At 37.6% G+C, this 17,065-nt stretch overlaps 1 protein-coding gene across 1 annotated transcript in view; it reads left to right on the top strand.

The window, feature by feature from the left end:
• The window catches only part of CREB5 (cAMP responsive element binding protein 5), a 266,147-nt gene extending 255,284 nt beyond the window's left edge, over window positions 1-10,863 (top strand). The window contains exons 11-13 of the mRNA XM_063303822.1: window positions 1,896-2,123; window positions 4,503-4,611; window positions 7,863-10,863. Of these exons, the coding sequence (XP_063159892.1) occupies window positions 1,896-2,123; window positions 4,503-4,611; window positions 7,863-8,026 (501 nt within the window). The 3' untranslated portion in view covers window positions 8,027-10,863. The remainder of the gene's footprint in view (window positions 1-1,895; window positions 2,124-4,502; window positions 4,612-7,862) is intronic.
• The last annotated feature ends 6,202 nt before the right edge of the window (window positions 10,864-17,065 follow it).

Genomic DNA, 17,065 nt, shown 5'->3' on the forward strand with positions numbered 1-17,065 from the left:
TACTACATCAGGCTCTCTCTCTTGCGTGCGGGCTCTTTTAAAAAAAAAACTGCGTCTTTCAAATTAACATCTTTCCAATAATCTCTACATATTTTAATAACTTTTTCCTCACTATTTATTTGGGGCAAAGCAACTGAAAGGCAGGAAGGATTGTTTTGAATCTATAGGAGGAAATTAATTTGAAAGTGATCGTAGAAACAGCATTTATAATTTAAGTAACAAAGTAGAAAGGCATTGGCCCCTAGAAATATAAACAAATATTTGATGACTCCAGAAATGTTGCTTGATAGTTTAAAATAGACCTTTAAGTCCTATACATTTCAGGTGGGTAAATATCAGCAGTGTTTTATATAGGAGGCATCTGGCATTACTCAACATCACTTTTCCATGCCAGTATGGCTGATAGACGTGGGGAACAAGCCATACATTCCTTCAGGCATGATTATACACCTGAGCTCAAGGGTGGATTGAAGTGTTCATGTAAATACTTTTATCACATAGCTTAGTCCTGTCACCTTAACATGATTCATCAGTTTATCAGATATTTCTTTTGCTCATATTCACAGTCTAGCGTTGCTCTGCATGGTGTTATTAGGATTTCCTGCTTGTCAACAGCTGGAAGCTAAACAACTTATGAAAGTATATAACGCTATAAATCACATCAGAAGGTTATGAAAAATGGATGCTCTATGTGGATATTTATTTATTTTTTTCTAATTACAACACCAACATTATCTACCATTCATTAGATAGGATAAATATCCCATAAGTCTGTCCATCATATACTAAAGTTTATTATCAGGGACTGCAACCAGACTTAGAATATATCCACTCTATTTCAAAAATAAAATAAAATAAAACTCTGTAGTGAAGAATCCATCATGATGGCTTGTCAATTTTAAATGCCATTTGGAGAATGGTTTGCTCTAGTCTCCCTGGTTGTGCTAAACTAGAAGGCCACATTTGATTAATTCTTCCATATATTTTATTCTGCAGGAGCATGGATAAACTGAGATCAGGATGCTTTCATTGAGAAAGCATACACATAAAAGAATGTACCAACTGATGTTTATCAACTTTATATCAATTAATTCCCATTTTTCCCCCAAATAGTTAAATGGAAAAAGAGACTTATTCATTTCATTCTCATCTTTTAATCTGCTTCAGTTTTAGATTTATTTCATAGTCAAATCCCTAACATAGAGCAAATAAATTGGCTGTAGTCTTAGGATAACTGTCTACCTAAGCAAAACCTATGCTTGGTATGAAGGAAAAATAAAAGCTAAAATCTTCCTTCATTTGAGCTTCACTCCTGGTCACTCCATGCATGTTTGTTTTTGTTTTTGTTTTTGTTTACTTGCAGCAATTTCAAGAAAATGCCTTTTTCCAGGATTTTTTTAGCCTCTCAGTCAATATACAGCCTTGGGATTTCCTGATGAATTCCCATCTAAGTACTAAGTAGGTCCATCAGTGCTTAACTTTTTTGGGAATCAGCCAAGGTTGGCTAGGTTGCAAAGGAGAAATGCATGACTTTAAATTGCGAACAAAATTAGAGGTCCCGTGGCTCTTTCTGTGTTGTGATTAATACCAGCTGCCGGAGGAATTGAAATGATTCACACTTGAATTGAATGCTCTCTTTGCTGCACTGAAATGAACTGAAACATTTTTTAATAAGATGGAGCAGCTTCCTCCGCCAACACAGTTCCAAAAGGCCATCTCCTGCTTCACGCAAACCGTTAGCCAAAGAGTAATTTAAGGGTATCTTGCGAAGTCTCTGAATTTCTACCATTTTGCTAATATGTGTGTATACAGGGAGAAAAATGCTGTTCATCTTTTTCTGCCATTCGTTTAGTGTCATCCCTTTTCTAATTAAAAACAGTAATGATTCTCATTAGGTATCAGCAGCAGCTCAGCAAATGCAACCCACACAGACCATGCAACCACCACAGCCCACCGGGGGTCGCCGGAGGAGAGTGGTAGATGAAGACCCAGATGAGAGACGGAGGAAATTTCTGGAACGGAATCGAGCAGCTGCCACACGGTGCAGACAGAAGAGGAAGGTTTGGGTGATGTCACTGGAAAAGAAAGCAGAAGAACTCACCCAGACAAATATGCAACTTCAGGTACAGATTACCATCAGCACGTGTAGGATATAGTCATTTGAAAAAATGAAAAAATAGAATTTACATTGAGTTACACCACATTATATTTCTAATGGAAAAACAATAAATCTGATCAAATTCAGTGCTTAATTTACAAAACATTAACCAAGGGTTTCAAGATCCAAAAGTTGCCCAAAGGTGTTTCTTTTTTTTAAATTTTCTTCATATACAAAGACTTTCAGTTAACAGCGTGAAGCAATGTCTTCGTTCGTTAGGGCTGAAATAGGTATCTAAAGGTAGTAAGAGATGAAAGACTGAACTCTTTCTCCCTCAGCCTAAAGCACACTATTTGAATTACTAGCTACCAAAAGGTTATCCTTCTCCCTAGAAATGTGGCCTAAATTGTTTAATTAATTTAAATTTAGGTCTGAATGGGATCACTTTTTTTCTGCTAGAGATTGAGGCATCTGGTTTAAACTTCTATAGGTGCAGCTAATGGAGTTGGGGGGGGGCAGGGTTACTGGTCAAGAATATATCATCTTCACCCACTGCCCATTAACTTTGGGGATAAAGGAGGGCCATCTCAAAAGCCTCATCTGCAAGCATCTTATTGTACCCATTCCACTGGATTAAATGTAAGCATTAGAAGTCATTGTTGTTGACCTTTAAAGCAGAAGAGTTAAACTATGTATAACCTTTTATTATTTATTTCTATCCCACCTTTATTATTTATTATTTTTATGAATAACTCAAGGAGGGGAACATACCAAATACTCCTTCCTCCTCCTCTTTTCCCCACAACAGCAACCCTCTGAGGTGGGTTGGGGTGAGAAAGAGTGACTGGCCCAAGGTCACCAGCTGGCTTTCATGCCTAAGGTGGGAATAGAACTCTCAGTCTCCTAGTTTCTAGGCCATTGCCTTAACCACTAGACCAAACCTTGCCTTGATTATAAGTTTTCTTAATTTCCTGGTAAATTGAAGTTCCTGCATAATTGGACATGGTAATGTATTTATATTTTTATATGTAAGAAAATTTGGCTGTCAAATTATTGACCCCAAGTAGGGTTAAAACACAATCAGTAATGGCAGCTTAATAGGAAATCTAATTTAGGAGTGTATGAATATGTACATCTGGAGGGTGTGAATGCGTATCTATATAGATAGATAATTGTTCGTTGCAATTATTTTTTTTCTTTTTTCAAAAATACTTTGACTGCACAGCATGACATCACTTGATGAGTAAATTAAGCTTTGGCAGTAAATGTGTATTACGCAATGCAACCAAAAGACCGGGAAATCTGATTCCTAATAATCTTTGCTGAATGAGTGGATGGGCATAAGCTATGATGTATGACACAGGTAAATTAGCTTATGAGTTTCTAGGGATAATATTACTCAGGACAGGAATATCTATTAGCCATCATTATTTCCATTTCTGATTAATTCGGTCTGACTTTCCTGACCTGTTCTGTACAGATAAAGAAATACCTTTTCAGGCAATTCAACTTGTTCTTGGTATCTCTGTTTTTTAAAGCAGTTAAAAACATGCTTGATTCTTCATTTTATGCTTTGTGAGCAGAAAGCCCTCTTTCATGGGGGGACTTTCTTGGGTCTGGTCCCCCAGGCCCTGCAAAAGCTGCAGTCTGTCATTGTAACAGGAGAGAAATATTAATCAGTGCAGGGGAGGGTCTTTAATTTTAATGAAATCATTTTTTTTTCATCTAAGCCCACCCATTTGATAAAGAGCAGCCTCTGGCGCACCACTCAAAGGCTAATCTGAAAAGGGATCCACACCTTTAGATAGAAAGTTTAAAAGAGCCCCTTTCACGTATTGAATTGGACCATGAGGACAAAGCAGAGTGGTTGTGATTAAAGAAAAGTTATTTCCCCTCTATGCCATTTTGATAGTACAATTTGGGATGTCAGCAGAGATACCTGTCAAACTCAGCAAGATGGTGGCCATGGCATCACAATCAAAGCTGTGCCCCTTTTGTACATGCATGTGTGCACACATGTACAAAAAGGGCAGGCGTTCAAGCACAGTGTTTGCAGATTTTTATGCTCCCCTGCAGATATTCCTATTATGACCATGCAGCCCACACTCATGTTTGTGCTGCTACTGAGCAACAAAGCAAATTCTTAGGCTGTTAAAATCAGATTACCAAGAAAGCTACTTGTTGTCGGTTCTTCTAGCCCTCTGACCATTAAGACTGCCATAAAAATGAGAGGTCGGCTTCAGAGCTCTCAGACTAGGCTGTAAAGGCATATCCCAGAACATAGATCTCCTCCTGTGTATGTACTGGGACAAAAAGGATCATATGAGGAATCAATCTCCATGCAATGCTTCTCAGCAACTTGCACTCTTACTTACTAAAATAAAATTATCTTTTTCTCTTCTAGAATGAGGTTTCCATGTTGAAAAATGAGGTCGCACAGCTGAAACAGTTGTTGTTAACACATAAAGACTGTCCCATAACAGCCATGCAGAAAGAATCACAAGGATACCTAAGTAAGTAGGTAACATACTTATATTATCTGAGAATATGTACTAATAGTAGATTTCCCTTTTTTCAGCTCACCTCTATATCTGAACCAGCATTTCATACAATCTTTAGGAATGGCACTGAATTATTTATTTATTTAATTTTTATTTGTCAAATTTTACCACTGCCCATCTCCCCCCTAAGGAGGGACTCTGGGCGGTTTACAATAAAAGTAAGATTTAAAATTCAATACAAACTATAAATAATACATTAAATATAGATAAAAATAGAAGATAAAAATATAAAATACAATAAAATCCAGATGGCAGTCAGGTTCTACTTCAGTCCGTGAATATTTAAGGGGCCATTCTAGGGCTCCAGCCATCCCCAAGAATGACTATTCCCTGCCCCGCCCCAGGCGAGATGGCAGAACTCAATTTTTTACGGAAGTCCAGGACCGAGCGGGCTTGCCTCATCTCCAGGGGAAGAATGTTCCAGAGGGTGGGAGCTGCTGCAGAGAAGGCCCACTTCCTGGACCCTGCCAGATAGCATTCTCTTACAGATGGGGTCCGTAGCATGCCCTCTCTGCATGACCAGGTGGGACGGGTCGATGTAATGGGATGAGACAGTCCCTCAGGTAGCCTGGACCCATGCCATGTAGGGCTTTAAAGGTGATAACCAACACCTTGAATTGGACCCGGAAGCAGACTGGAACCCAATGCAGCTCACTCAGCAAAGGTGTTACTTGGGGCACCTAGAATTGCCCACACGGCCACATTCTGGACCAGCTGTAGCTTCCGGATACCCTTCAAGGGTAGCCCCATGTAGAGTGCATTACAGTAGTCTGTATGGGAGATGACCAGGGCATGAGTGACCGTTCGAAGGGCTCTAGATCCAGGAAAGGGCATAACTGGCACACCACACGGAGTTGCACAAAGGCCGTCCTGGCCATGACTACCACCTGCTCTTTGAGCAGGAGTCGTGAGCCCAGGAGGATCCCCAGATTCCGTACCGGGTCTGTCTGGGGCAGTGCGACCCCATCCAGAACTAAAGATGGCAAATTCCCAGATACAGAGGAGCCATTAATCCATAGCCACTCCAAGGTTCAGCTGAAGCCTGTTGTTCCCCATCCGGACCCCCACAGCCCCAGGCACCGAGAGTGGTCACAGCATCACTTACTTCACTCGGGATGGAGATATATATGATACTTCATCCCGTGGTGATGGATGATTTCACCCGGCAGTTTCATGTAGATATTAAAGAGAAGCAGAGAGAGTACCGAACCCTGAGGCACCCCACAAAGGAGGGGCCACATGCTGGATCTCTCATTCCCTATCAACACTGATTGGGACCAGCCCTGGAGGAAGGTGGTGAACCAGAGCAAAATCACGCTGCCCATCCCCAACTCCCTGAACTGCCCCAAAAGGATACCATGGTCGATGGTATCGAAGGCCACTGAGCGGTCAAGAAGATCAAGGATGGATGCACTGCCCCCATCCCGCTCCCACCAGAGGTCATCCAAAAGTGCTACCAAAGCTGTTTCCGTCCCATATCCTGGCCTGAAACCTGACTGGAAGGGGTCTAGATAATCTGTTTCATCCAGAATTAGCAGTGGCTGTCAAGTAAAAGACACTCAAATTAATACTGGTTATAAAAAGAATTTAGTGGAGGCAGCTCAAAGAATTTGACATCTCCAGAAGTATCTTAAGGATTGTAGAAGCCGCTGCCAAACTTGATTAATTATTTAACCATTACTGAATAGATTATAGAAGCAGTATCTTTTTTAGAAGAACAGATACAATTTCTAAAATATTAACAGTACAGAAGTCATAAAAATGATATGAAACGTATTTACTATTAAGTTTATTATGTTTAATAAATAACTATTAACATGATAAAATATAATATTACCTTTTTTAACTAATTCTTAGATAACAAAGTAAAATAAATGCCAAATTTCAAAATGGGTACTGGCAAGTTTCTCTAAAACAGTTATGTTAATATGAGATATTGTACCTGTTTAAAAGCTTTTATTGGTCTAGTTTTCCATCACATTGTAGATATATAGAACTGTATTAGTTGGGAACTTTTGTTATTGGTGGTGGTGTTGTGTATTCTTGTATTATTATATTATATTATTTCAATACAGTTTAAATATACCAAATTAACTGATGAACTCTCCTGATACCTTCCTTTCAATACAATGAAACACCTTTTCAGCATTAGTCTGCACCTGATGTCTGAAATAGTACAGCCTACTTCCACTTTTGTACAATCCATAAGAACTAATCCATAACTTCAGCAGCACACCTAAAAACGCAAAGAATGAAAGTTAAACAATATAATTGTTAGTTTGTGTATTGTTGTTCTTTATTATAAGAAAGCTGAAAGAAAGCTGTGCATCTAGTTGAGGGAGAAATTTGTGGCAAATCTGATTTGCTACTTTATTAAGTGTGACATGTCCATCAGTTGAAATTCAAAACAAAGTAGTTCTGGAGAAAACTTGCTGCTGCTCCATCTAATGCAGTGTTTCTCAACCTTGGCAACTTTAAGATGGATGGACTTCAACTCCCAGAATGCTCCAGCCAGCTCTGGGTGGCTGAGTTGAAGTCCACCCACCTTAAAGTTACCAAGATTGAGAAACACTGATCTAATATCTTCTCTGCATCTGCAGAGTGACGACCTCTTGTACTTCCAGAGACTGCTCTTCTCATGGTGGAGCCCAACTGGGTTTCCTAGGGATGGAGCAGCAACTCCAGTAAAGCCAGTTACTTCCAAATTTCCATAAACCATTTGGTGTAGGGGGGATCCGGAACTAGCACTGCCTTCCTTTCCCAGCTTGGCATCATTCAGAGCCCTATCAACAGGCTTGAAAAGGAGACACAGCAGCATGGACAGAAGAGGCAAAGTACTCAGTATTTCGCTGGAACAGCCTTGACTACATGACACATATCCCCAAAGGAGATGATACTTCGGTCCATGCAAGTAGCACTCTGCTGACTTACTACTTACATTGAGGTATTGTTCCATTATTTAAAAGTGCTAAGTGCAGACATAGCTTTAGATACAAATGTAGTACCCATAATATGAAGGCAACTCTACAAATTCCTTTATTCCTATTATTCCTTATCTCTAATTATTATTCTAATTTTAATACCAGAGTTCTTGTAGTTAAACATTTTATACTGCAGTCTGCTTCCTCAGTAGTTTGCTCTGCTAAGAAAAGCTGGACTATTCCTACCTACCTGGAATGAGTCTTCTTTTCTCCTCTGTTCAGGTCCCGAAAGCAGTCCTCCTGCTAGTCCTGTTCCAGCCTGCTCACAACAACAAGTCATCCAGCACAACACCATCACAACTTCCTCTGCCGTCAGTGATGTTGTCGGAAGCTCCACCCTCAGCCAGCTTGCAAGCCATCGAACAGATATGAACCCAGTCCTTTAAAACTGAGCGATCAGCAACTGTGACAAAAAAATAGGATAGCCTATCAGGTTTCTTTTCTGTTAAAGGCATTGTCTTCTCAAGATTGTTTCAGATCTGAAGGACTCTGCAGCCCCCAAAAGACTTATGAGCTTGATTTTTTTAGTTATTAAAACATCTTTTATACTTAGTAATAATAAAGGGATTTATGCAATGACTGTGCTATCAGCTTGGGAGATGCTTGGTGCTTTCTCTAGTTTTCTGGTACTATTTTCTTGTTTATTTGTTTGTTTGTAACCAAACTATTTCTGTACATAGCCGTGTTCCTTCTCATCATTGGTTGGCACCACCGAAGCATCTTATAACAGTCTCATTAGCCAAAAACTGAGGCTTAAGAAATATAAAACAGCCATACACTTGTTGACAGTGCAATAAGTACATGGTTTTTCAGCACCATCAAACTCTCAGTCATGCTCATAGCTTTGCAAATCATTATTCTGCTTTGAAAATGTTTCCACATCCTTTGGGGTTATGGCCCTAGGGGTCCTGCTCTCAATCCATGTTCTCTTTTTCTGAGCTGTTGGAACTGATTGTGAAACAGTGTAAAAATCTTCAATATTTCTGAAGTTTTCTGAAGGGAGGAGGTGAACAGTCTAGCTGTTTTCAGAAAAGGTTTGAACGTAGGCAGAGCAGAAAGGATGCAGCTGTCTGAAGATTGTTCTTCATTATCACAAGCCTTTCACTTACCAAATAATTGATGTTTTTTGCCTACCACCCGGATACTCATGTAGAAATGGAACATTCATGCAAAATATGAAATGTTTAAATTGAGTATGGTTTTTGAGCTTCCGTGGAGTTTCCTGTCTCTTCCATGTATGCTGTGACCTTCCTCTGCACTTTTCTATTTCCCCTTATAAACCATGTAGTTGTGAGTCTTCTTTCTACAAAGTCTTTATGGTATTTCATACTAAAACTCTTGTTCCTGTTTTTCACTGCTTTCACAGTTTCTATTTAATGTTGAAGAAGCACTGATGTTGATGAAAAGCCTTCCAAATCTACCAGCTATTTGCTATTTGCTCAGAAGCACCTATTAGTTCTCTCTTTTCAGCAGCCCCTTATCCACAGCTGGTGGGGGTTTTATTTTCTCTGAAACACTTTTATTAACCTGATAGGGTGTTTTAATAAATAGTAAAGGTTGAAAGCAGTTTTACCTCAGGTAAAGCTACTGATGGGGTCATGGTGCTAATGGAAGCCCTATAAGATTGTTGCTGTAAGAATCCATAGCATTGAGAAAAAGTAAATATTGCTCTGTCAGTACTACGTTTTTTGTTCAGTTAACAAGAAAAAATTGTCCTAAATATCATAGGATTGTAGCTGCACCAAACCACTACATTCAGTGACTGAGCTTGTCACTGAATTGAATTCACCCAATACCTTAAGCCATATAGTGGGTTGTTTGATTTTGGTTTAGCATTTTCTATAAACCAGCCATTACACCTTGTAAGGAATGATTTAGCATAAAATATTGTGTGAACCCAGTCAGTTTTGGTTCATTGAATAAACTATGGTCTTACAAATAGTATTTTAAAGTAACAAGGGAAACCATAGAGTAGACCAACCTGCCTAGAGTTAAGTAACCTTGGATAAACAAATTGTGTGAGTCAGTGACCCAATGCCATGTTATCACATGCATTGCTAATACCAGGGAAGAGCAGAGGAAGGGTGCTGTTATTCTCATACCCTGCCTCTATCCAGCTTGTGAAACAGGATGCTTTAAAAATCAATAATTGGGAAATGGCATTTCTTATGAGATCCTAACTAGGCCGTCTTCATTGCATAAGATTCGAAGTTTTAGCATTTAATCTTTCCAAATAAAACTGTTCAGTCAAAAACAAATGTTACACTCACTCAAAATTAAGAGTTGATTAATTTACTAAAATTAAAGACCCCAGGTTCAGTCCCAAACAAATCTGGGAGTGATCCTCAAGAATCACTGGTGATCATTGTAGAAAGCTATTTTAACCAATGGTCTGACTTAAGTAAGGAAGTTTTCAGTGTTATTAACAGGACTCAGTTCCAAATAAATTTTCTCTAAAATGATAAATTTGTTTTTTAAAAAACATCCAGCTGAATCTCCAGTCATGAAATTGGTCATTTTGACAAGTGAAGAAAGATGATAATTGTCACTAACTGTTTCTAAGTTTTAAAAGAGCTTGTTCTTGATAATAATACTGAGGCTCTATTATATCTGAACCCAGGCTGAGAATATACATTTTGAATAGCATTATGTACCAGTTAAACTGGCTATGTGGATATATTCATTTAAAATGTTCTGAGATAAAGAAAAAAATGCATTTCAGAAAAAAAATAAGTTGACTTTTTGGCAAAATTGATCAATATTTTAGCAGCTACGACCAAATCAACTACCACTGCTTTTTTCAATCTATCTTTTCCGTTTGTAAGAGTTTATCAGTTAAAACATTACAGTATAATATTAACAAAATCAAACAGATTTTACAACAATCTGAGAAGCAAAAGAAACCAATTTCCAGTAGGCACTAGACAGGTTTGAAAATTACTGTTTTTCTGGTCCAGATTTAAGAAGAAAATGGGTAATTTGGATTGGCCATAGTGGATTCCAATTCAGCTAAAATTAGCTGTGCATGAAATCAGTGGAACCATGTTTATTATAGCTCTTCAGTCTGACTCCTTTCACAGGAATATGTAGCCTAATCCTACGTATCCTTCACTTAAAGAGAGTTCTACAGTGAACAATGGGCCCTTTTCCCAAAGAAATGTGCATGGGATTGTGGACTAAAACTGCCAATCTGTTAGCTGTATAGGGTTTGGATAAGGTGAAAGACCCATCTGCAGGCAGAGAGTTCTCCTAATGGATATCTGCCAGCTGTAGAAACTTCCACAAGTATTGGGCTACCACATCTGGGCTACAAAAAGCCAGATGAGCTACAAAAAGCCACTAGAAGGCAGCAAAAGAGATAAAGAAAACAAATTCATCTTGATTTTTGCAACCTAGATGTGGTAGCCCTATATAAACATGATCTTCTGGAAGCAGGATTTTCTCTAGCCATTGATCCCAAAATGGAATGTTTTAAAGATAGAGTTGAACAGGCTGTATTCAGAACTCCTAATCCCTTCAAAAATCAAACTTCATTAGTGTGCCAACCTGGAATCTGGCACAGTTATTGCTAAAAAAAATAAAAATCCATGACTTACTCCAGCAATGTTTTGGAAAAGGTCTATCACTTGTCACTTCACTTCCACTTCTTAATTTAGGATTGTCCTCACAGTAGTTAACAATTAATTTACTGGTTTAGGACTAAAATACTAAGACTTCCAGCAGCTTTTTGTTTTTTGCTGGCTGGGGAGTTCTGGGACTTGAAGTCCACACATCTTAAAGTTGCCAAGGTTGAGAAACACTGTTCTAGAATATACTTTATTTTGATAAAGCAGAGGCAATATGAATACAGCAAAACTTGCTGTTTAGGGTTCTTTTTTAAAAAAAAATCTTCAAACAACAATAGAGAAGTTAAAAACATAAGACTTTTATTATATTACATTATGTAAAGGCTACAATGACATGATATCTGTGAAATAACAACAGCTATGAGGAAATTCAGTTGAAATACGGAGCTTTAAAAACACAGTCATATATTGGTTGATTCTTTGCATTGCTATAAATACGAAGAGGTTCCCCTCCCAAACAGTTTTGCTATTTATTTTAATGGAGTGAGCAGTACAGCATCTAACATGGAATCCATAGATAGTGCTACCCCTTCCATTGAAGTGTATGGTGCAGCCCAATGGGCAGCAATTGCATCTGGAAAAATACTCACACATGGGTCTTTGAATTGGGGAAAAACTTCCTTGAAAAGTAAAGTGACGTCTGATGTATGTGTCATCATACTATTCTAGAGTATGTAACATACAGTATTGTATATAACATACAGTGTTGACCTTGCAAAAACTCCAAGGAATTTTTGCCCACAAGCCACTTTAATTCAATGATGCTTACTTCCTATTGAAGTGTACGTATAAAATGTGTGGACTTAACCCAAAGCATCCATATCTAGGAGGCCATTGTTCATCTTAAAATAAACGTTTGCCTTCTCCCCTCCTCAGACTACTATTTAAATATTTATTAAAGAAAAGTGAAATGAAGCAAATATGTGTGCTCAATAACTCACCTGAAACTACTAAAGAGCTGAACGGCGCTTAAAGAATTAAATGATTCTTGTGCGTGAGATTTCATCAGCTAGAATGTACTTGATTATGTTTGTCCACTTCTGTCATTCCTGGGCAGAGAGTTGATTTCTGGCAAGCTGGAAGAACCTCAGGCTTTTTCACTTCTTTATTCCAAAGAAGGCATGCACAGCTGCCTCTGACTATTGCAAATAATATTTCTTAGACCAAAATAGAGTAAAATGCCATGCATTTCCCCAGGCTAAACATCAAATCACTACAACTGAATACTGTTAACTGTACTCCAGTGTGTAAAATTCATGAACTAATGCAGTAACATACCTCCTTTACACTATATTCCTTCTTACTTCATTATAAATATCACCAGTCTGTGTGGAGAAGTTACTCACCCTTGAAATCCAGATTTCAAGTAACTTCTGAACTTTCTTTTCTTAGGAGAATTCTGTCTCATCTCCTGAGGTCTGCTTGACAGTCATAATCAGGCTGAAATAATTAAAAAAAACATTAAAAACCTGGATGTTAATTTGCATATTCCCAGTGATAAAACTAATTTACCGACCCTTTCAGTTCCCTGCGAACTTTGTATCTGGCTGTTGTTCCAATGAACAGTTAAAATAAACCCCACCCCCTTCCCAAAGCTAGAGGTATAAGAATTGAGCTGCAAAACGCTGAATAACATTAGATGCCATCAAAGATGTACAGTTTTGGTGTCTCTTTCCTGTCATCTAGAAATTGCTCAGAGAGCTGGTAGCCCTGCCCACTTCACTGAGGAGAGAATAAGGCCCAATTATACAAAGACTGACCTTGGATCTTGCTGTTTATACAAAAAATCAATGATATTTAAAGAAAAAAGAAAAAAACCCAAGCACTGCAAATTGCAATACTTATCAAAAAGGGCTGGATTACAATACAAAATACCTTTGCTACATAATCTTTTCTGCAAGCCATATTTCTATAATGTAATCTAAATGAGAGTTACTTTAGAGTATTTATTATGACAATGGTGAGCTTTTATTGCATGATCATGCAATTTCTGTAAAAGTGTGCAAGCCATTAAAAAAAAAAAGGAAGTGAATGGCATATCATCAAAATCAGCCATTTCAACATAACCGCTCTTCTCTTTACTAACAAGCTAGCTATAGCTGTTGGGTGAAATTTATATTTTTAAAATAACAATATTTACTATATGTGTGAGTGTGTCTCTGTATTTGTGTTTTTATAAAAAGTCTTTCAATTAGCTCCTGCTTTTTAGCCAACATTTTTTTCCTATAAAAAAAAAAGGAAAAAAGTATATGGAAATTAATGAGGACCAAAGTGAAATTAAAACAACAGCAAAAAAAACCCAAACCAGGAATCTATTAATGTTGTATTCACATAGAATTTTATAAAGTATTTATTACTAAATGTTATTTTTAACATTCCATTTAAACAGCATTCTGCTATAGAATCTGTCTGTATTTTTCTTAGTTACTTTGGGAGTAATCACCAAGCTGTGGTGATTGAACATCATCATTCAAGATACTTAGCCTGATGCAAGCCTCAGTGAAATGAAAAACAGAGGTTGGCAGTGGCACATCTTGGTGAATTGCCCCACTAAAGTTGCAGTGCACAACTCTCAGTGTATGTATGTGTAAATATATAAATATATATAAATATATAAATATAAATATCTATATATAAATACTTATACAGAGAGATTTTTGTATATCGCCAGCAAGAGTTACCCATCTTAGATGACTTCAGTTGCTGAGAATTGTCCAGAATTCTGTTTTCTTTGGTATTCTTTTCTGAAAGCAGAATCTGCTTTCCGTAACAACAGAAATGTACAAACATATTGTTCTTTTGCTTTGTTTTGTTTTTTGTTGTTGAAGATGGGCAAAGGCCTGCTAAAGAGAAATAACCCCTATAACTGGAAAGCTGCCCTGATGAATAAGCCCATGATAAGCAAAGAAGATCCTGCCTGATGCTTTACTTCTTTTCTAATATTACCTAGTGAGTTGCACTAAACCGCCTTATCAGTTCTTCTTGTTTTCATAACTAAACAGTGTTCAGTAGCTTTAAACCACTGAAGCTCCATTGTGAATAAGATCAGGTTGTCCAACATGTTGCCAGGGTGGTGGAGAGAGGAAATAAGATTTAATTCTGTTCCAATATTAAAACAGTGCCTAGAAAATGGAAACTATTGCAACTAATTAGAAACTTACTACATTTCAATTATTTATATTATTTGAAAATTGCACTTTAGCCACCTCTCCCAATCTCTTTACTTGTAAAATATTGACCAGTAATACATGTTTGAACTGGTGGCACATTTACTCTTGTTTATCACACGAGCTCTGAAAGAACTTTGCTCAGAGGATTGGAGCAGGAAAACCATTCAACAATGTTCAACCTTTTCTCCTACTTGTACTTCTTTATATACACCATAGAATAAGAAAGGAAATTATATACACATTAAACCTTACTGGTTTTGTGCCACTTTAACTGAGAAGGGATACCTCAAATTTCAAATTCTGGGAACTGTAATTTGCTGAGAAGCTAGGAACTCTTTGATACAAGTCACTAGTGTCTGCCTCTCCCCAGCCCCAGAACTACAACCAGTGTGTATATAATGTGTATAAATTGCTGTTCCATTATTTTCCATCAGACTGCTCTGGAGAGACAACAAAGCTACATGGACCCTCGCAATCAGAAATCCATTTTGAACCCTTATGCTCTGTTAGGCTGCAGCCCTACACGGACTTGACCAAAGTATGTGGGCTTTTGTCTGAGTAGAGGTTGTGTGCTAACGTCACATTTCCTTCTGGTTCATCCTTCCCCAGACTGGTGTCCTTCAGATGTCTAATTGATGCCAGTTCCTAGAAAGCACAGAGTAGTCTGATTAAGGAGGACAGCAACTTTAATTTTTAAACCATCTAATTAAAAGGGTTATTTTATTTAAAGCAATAAAATGTGATAGTAAAAAGAAGCTAACCTCATTGTTTTCTGTTTGTTTCAATTCCAGTGAATGTGCTATTACAACCTAATGAACAGTGTTGTCAGGACCATGTCAGTCCTTCCTTTCAGTAATTTTACATAAATTCTCCCACCATATGACAATTGAAGGTTATTAGGTTCTCAATTAGCCACGTGGTTCAATCCGTATTTGATCGTATTATGATAATTGACAGTTGTTTTCTTCATTTAATGGTCTGCTACGCTGAATTCCAATCCCTGTCAGAAGAAATACCTGTTTATCAACACAAATGTTGGAAGAAATAGGATGTGAAAATGCTGACATTTCCTATCTCTGTAAACCACTTAACAGGGGTAGAGAAGAACTGAGAGTTGGCGATGTGCAACCAGAATGTTTCTGTAGAGCAGAGAGATGAATTCTCCTGAGTGTAAATCTGAGTCCTTTCCAAGTTTTCTTTGGATAACATTTTGCTCAAGTCTGTTTACCCAAAATGCATATAATATGTGGAATACACCATCTGTAGCCTCTTGTTTTATTGAAACAAACATGTCGCATTACGTTTTACAAAGCAGCTCTCTTTAAAAAGCATTTTATTGCTCTGCTCGTGTCAAATCATAGTTCTGTTGTGTTAGGTTTCAGATCTGTACAATTGCTGGTTATTTCCATGTAGTTGTAAAATCAGCCATGGGTGTGGATTAAAAAGTCGGGGTGGAGGAATAGTGTTCTGGTTATCTCCAGGACTCTTGTATCGCAAACTAAAGAAGTAAAGCTAAAAGTATCTGAATTTCCATCAATTTCACCATGCTTCTTACCCGTGAATATACTGTACGAACGATTTATCCCTCTCGCTCCACTCTTTTTAAGCATCCAAGTTTTTGTTTTACACCCAGAAAAAAGCATAAATATTGGACGGAAATGGAATATATCCTTTAATAAAATATTTTTCACCACCATGGGTTTTTTAAATTACCTAACCATTAAAAAAAATAGAATTCTGGTGAGTGGAGGATTTTGTGTTTGGAATTTACTGAGAGTTCATTTCTACAGCTTTTCTAGAGCCAGACCCCATGTAAAAGGCGATTCTATAGGAATAAGGAGGATATAGTCAGAAAAAAAAATAGCAGCTGTTTCACAGACCCTGGAAACTTACTCTATTTCTCTCCATTATCCATTCCAAATGCATCTTTCAGACTTAGTCCATTTTTAATTGCTGGTTGATCAATATAAGTTGCTTCTCTCTAATATGTTTACTTAACTCTTGATTTCAAAGATCATTTAGTAGTTGGAGAAGTAAGAACACTGTGGAAAGTTACAGGGGGATGAAAAAGGTGCTGGTAGGCTTGGGGCCTGATCCCCTTTTTGTATTGTATGCCAGTTTTTTAAAAAAAAAAATATGTTAAAAACAGCAACAAAAACAACCACCTCCTATTCTGGGAGGAGAGAAACAAAATTGGTACATACCTGTAAATATTTGGCTGTCACAGTTGCTTTTGATATGCTTAATTTTATATTACGCTTTCTCTCTCTCTCCCTCTCTGCATTTATTAAAAACGGACAATGCGTTCATTGAGGTTGGACACCTAGAACCAATTTCTACATCTCTTTCTAACTAGGAGATATTTTATGCATTTGTACAAATGTTAATATCACTGCAATTCCAGTATAATAAAGCATTCAAAGGCAATTAAATGCCTGATTTTTTTAATATTATTATTACTGTTACTACTACTGCTTCGTGGTACTACTTCTTAGTACTACTTAGAAATACTCTTGGGTTCCTTCAGTCTTGGCTTTTTTATTTTCTTAAACTAATTACATTATTCATCCATTTATTATGGGGAATCCAGGTACCATAATGTGACTGCTGAATGGTTTCATTCTAACAC

This window comes from Candoia aspera, chromosome 4, assembly GCF_035149785.1.
Source record: "Candoia aspera isolate rCanAsp1 chromosome 4, rCanAsp1.hap2, whole genome shotgun sequence".
NCBI classification, from domain to species: Eukaryota; Metazoa; Chordata; class Lepidosauria; order Squamata; family Boidae; genus Candoia; species Candoia aspera.